The sequence below is a fragment of the Elephantulus edwardii genome, unplaced genomic scaffold (genome assembly GCF_000299155.1).
Source record: "Elephantulus edwardii isolate Elephantulus edwardi_28Jun2011 unplaced genomic scaffold, EleEdw1.0 scaffold00059, whole genome shotgun sequence".
NCBI lineage: Eukaryota > Metazoa > Chordata > Mammalia > Macroscelidea > Macroscelididae > Elephantulus > Elephantulus edwardii.
Window position 1 is genome coordinate 6,053,337 of NW_006399809.1, and position 7,055 is coordinate 6,060,391.

The 7,055-nt window shown below is 39.7% G+C and overlaps 1 protein-coding gene across 1 annotated transcript in view; it reads left to right on the forward strand.

The window, feature by feature from the left end:
- Window positions 1-7,055, forward strand: part of VPS41 (vacuolar protein sorting 41 homolog (S. cerevisiae)) — a 286,074-nt gene that overhangs the window by 8,026 nt on the left and 270,993 nt on the right. Inside the window, exon 2 of the mRNA XM_006887620.1 lies at window positions 3,926-3,964. Within this exon, the coding sequence (XP_006887682.1) occupies window positions 3,926-3,964 (39 nt within the window). The remainder of the gene's footprint in view (window positions 1-3,925; window positions 3,965-7,055) is intronic.

Sequence of the window (7,055 nt, forward strand, 5' to 3'; positions counted from 1 at the left end):
TGATTCAGTGACTGGGGTAATGGGGGTAGGTGTGTCAGAGACAGTGAGATTGGCACAGGACAGAACAGTATTTAGGGCTTTAGTACTCTTGTACATAGGGTTGCTATGAGTTGCAGGCGACTTGACGGCACATAACAACAACAACATGGCAAAAAGGCAGTTGGTATTGTTTGTAAATGCAAATAGATATGTGTTGTTGATTGTCGTCGATTCGAATATGACTCATAGCGACTGTATGAACAAAAAGCCTGAAGCCTTTTCATGACTATCGTCATTTATCAAAATTCGTAGAGTTTCCAGAGGCATGTTGTTTGGGAAGTGGAAGGGAAGAATGTTGCCTATTTAAATCTACTACTTATTTGACTGTGGAGCACAACAAATTGTGGCAAACCTTGAAAAAAATGGGAATCTCAGAACTCTTGATAGTGCTTATGCAAAACCTGTAGTTGGACCAAGAAGCAGTCTTCAGAACAGAGAAAGGAAACACACCGCATGGTTCAAAATCAGGAAAGGTATGCATCAGGGATGTATCCTTTCTACACATCTTTTCAATCTATATGCAGAACAAATCATTTGGGAAGCTGGATTTTATGAGGGGGAATGTGGCATCAGGATTGGAGGAAGACTCATCAATAACATGCAGATGACACAACTTTGCTTGCTGGGAACGAGAAGGGCCTAAAGCACTTGCTGTAAAAGGTCAAGGATTGTAGTCTTCAATATGGATTGAAGCTCAACATCAAGGTAACAAAGATTCTCACCACTGGGCCATGTGGCAGCATCATGATAGATGGAGAAGAGATTGAAGTTGTTATCAATTACAGCTTGCTTGACTTCACAATCAAACACTCTTGGCACCAGCAATCAAGAAATCAAAAGATGAACTGCATTGGGAAAATCTGCTGTCAGGAACCTCTCCAGAGTACTGAAATTGATGATGTCAGTCTAGAGACTGAGCTGTGCCTAATCCAGGCTATGCATCAGAGAGCTGGACAGCGACTAAGGATGACAGAAGAAGAATAGATGCCTTTAATCTGTGGTTCTGGAGAAGAGTCTTAAACTGTCCAGAGTCATGGACTGCCAAGAGAACAAATAGGTCTGCCTTGGAGAGAGTGAAACCAAGTTTCTCCTTGGAGGCTAGGATTTTGAAGCTCCATCTTACATACCTTGGGCACGTGGCCAGGAGAGACCAATCCTTGGAGAAGGACCTCATGCTCAGAAGGGTGGAGGGACATTGTAGGAGAGGAAGACCACGGATGAGATGGCTTGATACAGTAACTGGTGCAATGGAGGGTGGAGTTTCAGAATCAGTGAGACTGACTCAAGATAGGGCAGGCTTCAGAGCTACTGTACATAGGGTCACTATGGGTTGCAGGTGACTCAATGGCACATAACAACAAGAACTTATTATTATCAGACAACTTATGTTGAATTGTTACTGTGGGTAAATAGTAGGAGAGATGCAGGCAGAAGTCATGGAGGTTATTAAAAATGTCTAAAATAGTAACTATTTTAAGACCCATAACACTATTGCTGTTTAGTCAATTCCAACTCCTGTTCAGTGTCAGCATATTGGTTGTAACTTTTGATTGTAAACTTTCACTTTGCAGACCTCTTGGAGGACAACATGGCAGCAGCAGATCCTCTTGCACAGTTAATAGGAGGGAGATTAGCAGCATCAAGCCAGTTGTCCCCCTTTTAACTTGTGAACCACCAACCTTTTGATTAATATTTGAACATAGGCATTGGCAACAAATGACTAATATTTTAGGACCAAAACTAAGAAACTACACAAAGTGCTGTTTATTTAATTGAGTCCAACTATCACGACCTTCCATTGGGATTGTATGGCTGGGAAACTTAACAGAAAAAGCCCATGTTGTGTGGGGCTTCTGGAGGATTTGAACTGCTTACCTAACACGTTATGTACTACACCACCAAGGCTGCTAGCTAAAGATTAAAGGAGTTCTTGTGGCCTAATGGTAGGAAGCAAAGCCAAAGGCATGTGGTTGTATCCATCAGCTACTCCACACGAGAAGGATGAGCAGTCTCCTCCTGTGCGATTTATTACCTTTAGGAACTCTCTGGAGGATCAGGGGTGGGTTGGTTCCTACCTGATGGTACACAGCAACACCAACAACTGAGGGGGTATAGCAGGAAGAAAGGCCATGGGAGGCTGCTTGCGGATTTTGTGGCTTGAGGTTGTAGTTATGATTTGGATTATAGGGAAAAAGAGCTAGCATTTAGAAACAATCAGGGATTTCTAAATTTCTGGTTTGGTTGACAATGTGGAAATATAAAGCATAAGCCCCAAACTCTCTTGACTGGCTGAACCTTAACCCTCACTACTTGCTGAGGTGCCCATGCCAGTATGGAGCCTTAAAAATGCTACAACTTTAAAGGCCTCTGGTGCAGAAAGCATTGGGGGTGCCTGTGGCCCAGTGAGCTTTCAGCTTCTAACCAGAAGTCAGTCCCACCATTCACTCTGAGGAGAATGGCGTGGCAGTCTACTTCCATGGAGATTTACTCCTTCATACTGTGGTCCAGTCTGGCTTTTCCTATAGGGTCACTATGAATCAGAATTGATTTGGCAGCAGTAGGATTTTGTGTGTGTGACATAATTCAAATAATAAAAAACTAATGGGAAGAGATTGTCTCTCCAAGTTAATAAAAACTTTGTGTGAATTAGGTCAACAATTACTCAGTAGACTGCACCAGGATACAGAGAAAATGCCAGTATCCATTAATAATATGGCTAATAAAATTCTTAATTACAAGTAACAGTTATCCTAGTTTTATAGACACCTTTGAGGACAGGAATTATAGTTTGTTCACCAAGCTGCATTTTGGTGAGTTTCTGCTCCATAGGTTATTCTGAGTTCTGATGAGTGATTTGAAAATATTTTGATGAACTAGAGTTGCATTCATTGAGCTTCCATTGGGCTGTATGTGCATCTGACTTTCTTCTAAATGTCCTTTTTTCTGCTCCTCACCTGAGAAAATGCTAGTTTTTATCAGAGAAGTCTTTGTCTCCTACTCCCTTTTTTCAGTTCTTTATCTCGTGGATTGTTGTAAAATGCTTACATTCAGTGTCAGCATATTAGTTGTAAACTTTTACTGCTATTGATATCTATAAATAAGTCCGTTAAGTAAATCTTCATTTCGCTGACCTCTTGGAGGACACACAGCATCAGCAGATTCTCTCATGCTGTGGACAGGTGAGAGATTAGCAGGATCAAGTCCATTTTTTCCCTTTTTTGCTTTATTTCCTGCAGAGCAGCAAGATTCATTGTATCACATGAAGGAAACTGTGTTAAATGGCAGAAAGTGTTAAGGTTAATGGTTTAAAAGGTGAATTTAAATTTTACCATTTATTTGCACAGTATCTGATGGGTAATACTGCCAGGTTTAAATGAAAGAATAATTATGTTTCAGCCAGATGTATAGCAATACTGATGAATAACATGCTAGATTTTTTTTTTGTTTTAAAATTGGCTTATAGTTAATTTGAGACCACAGTTTCTCCTTCCCTTCCAACATCAGTCATGCTACTTTGCAAGACTGATTTCCCATTATCATCGAGGGAGTCTTTCATATACTGAGAAGACAAGTGTGTGGGATAATTTGCTAATCTGCTGACTGAGAGGGGGTCAGCAGGAGCAGTGAAATCTATAGTAAAACCTATAGTGACCCTCCTTAGTCCCTTCTGGGGAGGGAAGTCAGAGGCATGGGATACCTGGAGTACATGGAGTTGATAGTTGAACATGATGAAAACATGCATTAAAAAAAAAATGAGAAATGAGTATTTGTGGTGGAAACTTAGAAATTCTTTTCAGCTGTAGGTGATTTTTATCCTTTTGTTGTCTATTTTGACAGTTTTGTTTTGTAGTTTATTTTGACAATTTTCCTCTGTTCTGCTTTGTAGGAAGCCATGTCCCTTGAAGAGTCTACTGACGAGTCTGAGGTAAGGCAGTGCTGAGATAATCTTGGGATATCTGTCTAACCACATGGAGAGAGAAACTTCTGGAATATCAAGGGGGGCTCTTGACTCTGCCTCGGAAGACTTCCTTCTCCTGTCATCTTGAGCTTGTACTGCCTTACTCAGTGCACATTTCAGAGGCCATGGCAGATTAGTACCAGCAGGAACTGAGCCATGGGAAGAATGTGACATGTAACTTTAAAAATATTTGATGGTTTTTGTGTATGGAGTGAGGTATGTATCTCGCTTGAGTTTTCTACAGGTAGTTTTCCAGTTTTGCCAGTACCATTTGTTAAAAAGGTTGTCATTTCCCCACTTAACTGATTTCATCTCTTTGTCAAAAATCAATTGACCATAGGTGGATGGGCTGATTTCTGGATTTTCTATTCTGTTCCATTAATTTATATCTCTGTTATTATACCAGTACCACACTGTCTTGACCACCCTGGCAGTGCAGTAGGTTTGGAAATCAGAGAGTGAGATGCCTCCTACCTTATTTCTCTTTTTAAGGAGTGCTTTGCTTATTTGGGGCCTCTTTCCATTCCAAATAAAATCGGAGATTGCCTTTTCCATCTCATTGAAGAATGGAATTGGTATTTGTATTGGGATTGCATTGACTGTATAAATTGCCTTTGGTAGTATTGTCATTTTCACAATATTAACAACTGTGAGATATCATCTCATCCCAGTAAGAGTATCAGAATTTAACAGAACAGAAAACACCAAATGCTGGTGAGGTTGTGGAGAAACTGGAACCCTTATTCACTCTTGGTGGAAGTGTAAAATGGTTCAACCGCTATGGAAGGCTAATTCCACTACTGGGAATATACCCTAAAGAAACCATAACTGCCACCCAGGCAGATATATGCACACCCATGTTTATTGTGGCTTTGTTCATAATAGCAAAGAGTTCGAAACAACCTAAAACGAATGGGTAGAGAAGCTGTGGTATATTCACACAATGGAATACTATGGTGCATTGGAAAAAAAGGAACTCATGCAGTATTATTCAAAATGGGTGACCCTGGAGGACGTTATGCTGAGTGAAATATCTCAGTCAAGAAAAGACATACTGCATGGTGCCACTGTTGTAGAACAGGACTGACATCATGGTTGGGGTAAGACTGAGAAAAATTGGATAAATTATGTATACTGCATTGAAACAGATGAGGGAGAGAACAGTTTAAAAGTGATATATGATTGGGTATTATGACAAGAGTCCAGAATGAAGGTTGCATAGTGGAGTGTACTTGGGGGAAGGGGGAATTTTATACCAATGAAAGAATTTTTCTTTTACTTTTCAAATAGAGGAGCGAACTAGGGGGGATGGGTGGGCAGGGAGAAAAGTGCAACAATGAATGAATGAAAATACAAAATCTCTGTAAATGTTCATTAAAATTAATTAAAAAAAAATAATTCCAGTAATAATGGGGCAATTCTGAATTTCAAGTGATCATGCAGTGGAACAAAAGAAACAGTTGGTTTGTAAAAAAAAAAAACAACAAAAAATCTGATGGATTGGCATAAAAATAAGACACAGAAAGTTATCTCCTCACTTTGAATGAACTTATTCTTGTTATTAAGTCGTAACAACCCTGTAAACAGTAGATCTGAACTCTGTCCTGCACCTTGTTATTTTTGACACATTTGAGTTTATAGCTACAGGCGCTGTATCACTCTGTCTCACTGAGAATCTTCTACTTTGCTAACCTTCCACCTTGTCAATCATGATGTCCCTTTTCAGGGTATAGCCTCTGCTAACAACATGTCAAAATACATGAGACAGTGCTTACCCATCTTTGCCTCTAAGAAACACTCTGGTTGTACTCTCTCCAAGACACACCTTCTCTGTTTGTTCTTTTGGCAGTCTGTGGGGTATTTAGCACTTTTCTCCAACCTCACAACTCAAATGCATCAGTTCTTCTCCTGTCATCCTTCACTGTCTAATTCTCAGAAGCACAACAAATGATTGGAAAGACTTTGGCTTGTATCAGGCACAACTTAGTCTTTAAACTGACACCATTGCTATTGAGGACTTTGAAGAGGTCCCTGACAGTAGACTCTCCCAGTGCCCTACATTTCCCTATCTCCTGCCTTCTGATACTTAGGGTGTTGACTGTGGATCCAAACAAGGTGTAATTGTTAACAATTTTGATCCTTTCTCAATCTATTATGATGTTTCTTATTGATCCAGTAATGAGATTTTTTATTGAAATGTCACTCATATTGAAGGCTGCAGTCCTTGCTCCTCTGGAGCAAGTGCTTACGTTTCTCCTTGCTTTCAACAAGCATGATTGTATCCACTGTATAACATAGGATGTTGATGAGCATTCCTCCAATCCCAATGCCATGCTGTTCTTTACATAGTTTAGCTGCTTTAATAATTTGCTCAGCATACAGATTGAAAAGATCTGGAGAAAGGGCAGGTGAAGCTTTGTTCATAACCTAACACGTTATGGACTGCACTATTAGAGCTCCTTGAGATCAGTAAAGTTTTAAAGACTAATGAACTTTAAAAGCCCATATTTTAGAATAATAGGGGTTTTTTTACATTAATCTTTATTAATAAATGTGTTATATACATTGGTATAATTTCTGAGCTATTGAAATGATATTTTACTTCATCATATGAAAAGGAAAGTAAGTACCCTAAAAGCTGTTAGGGAGTTAAGATAGCCCAAGAATTATATCTCAACATAATCTGTAATTCACTGCTGTCTAGTTGTTTCTTACTCTTAACACCCTCCATCAGGCTTCTGAGACTCTAAATAGGAGGAGACTGCCGATTTGTCTTTTAAAGGAACACTAGCAGATTCAAACCACAAGAGATGCTCTGCCTTTTGGGTAGCAGTTCACCATGCTACAGACTAGGCCTCCACAACACCTTAAAATAATACACATGAAAGGATTCTTTAAGAAGTTTTTGTTGTTGTTATGTGCCGTAGGGTCACTTATGACTCATAGCTACCCTGTGTACAAGAGTTCTAAACCCTGCTCTATCCTGTGCCAATCTCACTATTTCTGACACACCTACTCACATTACCCTAATCACTGAATCGATCCATCTCATTGAGGA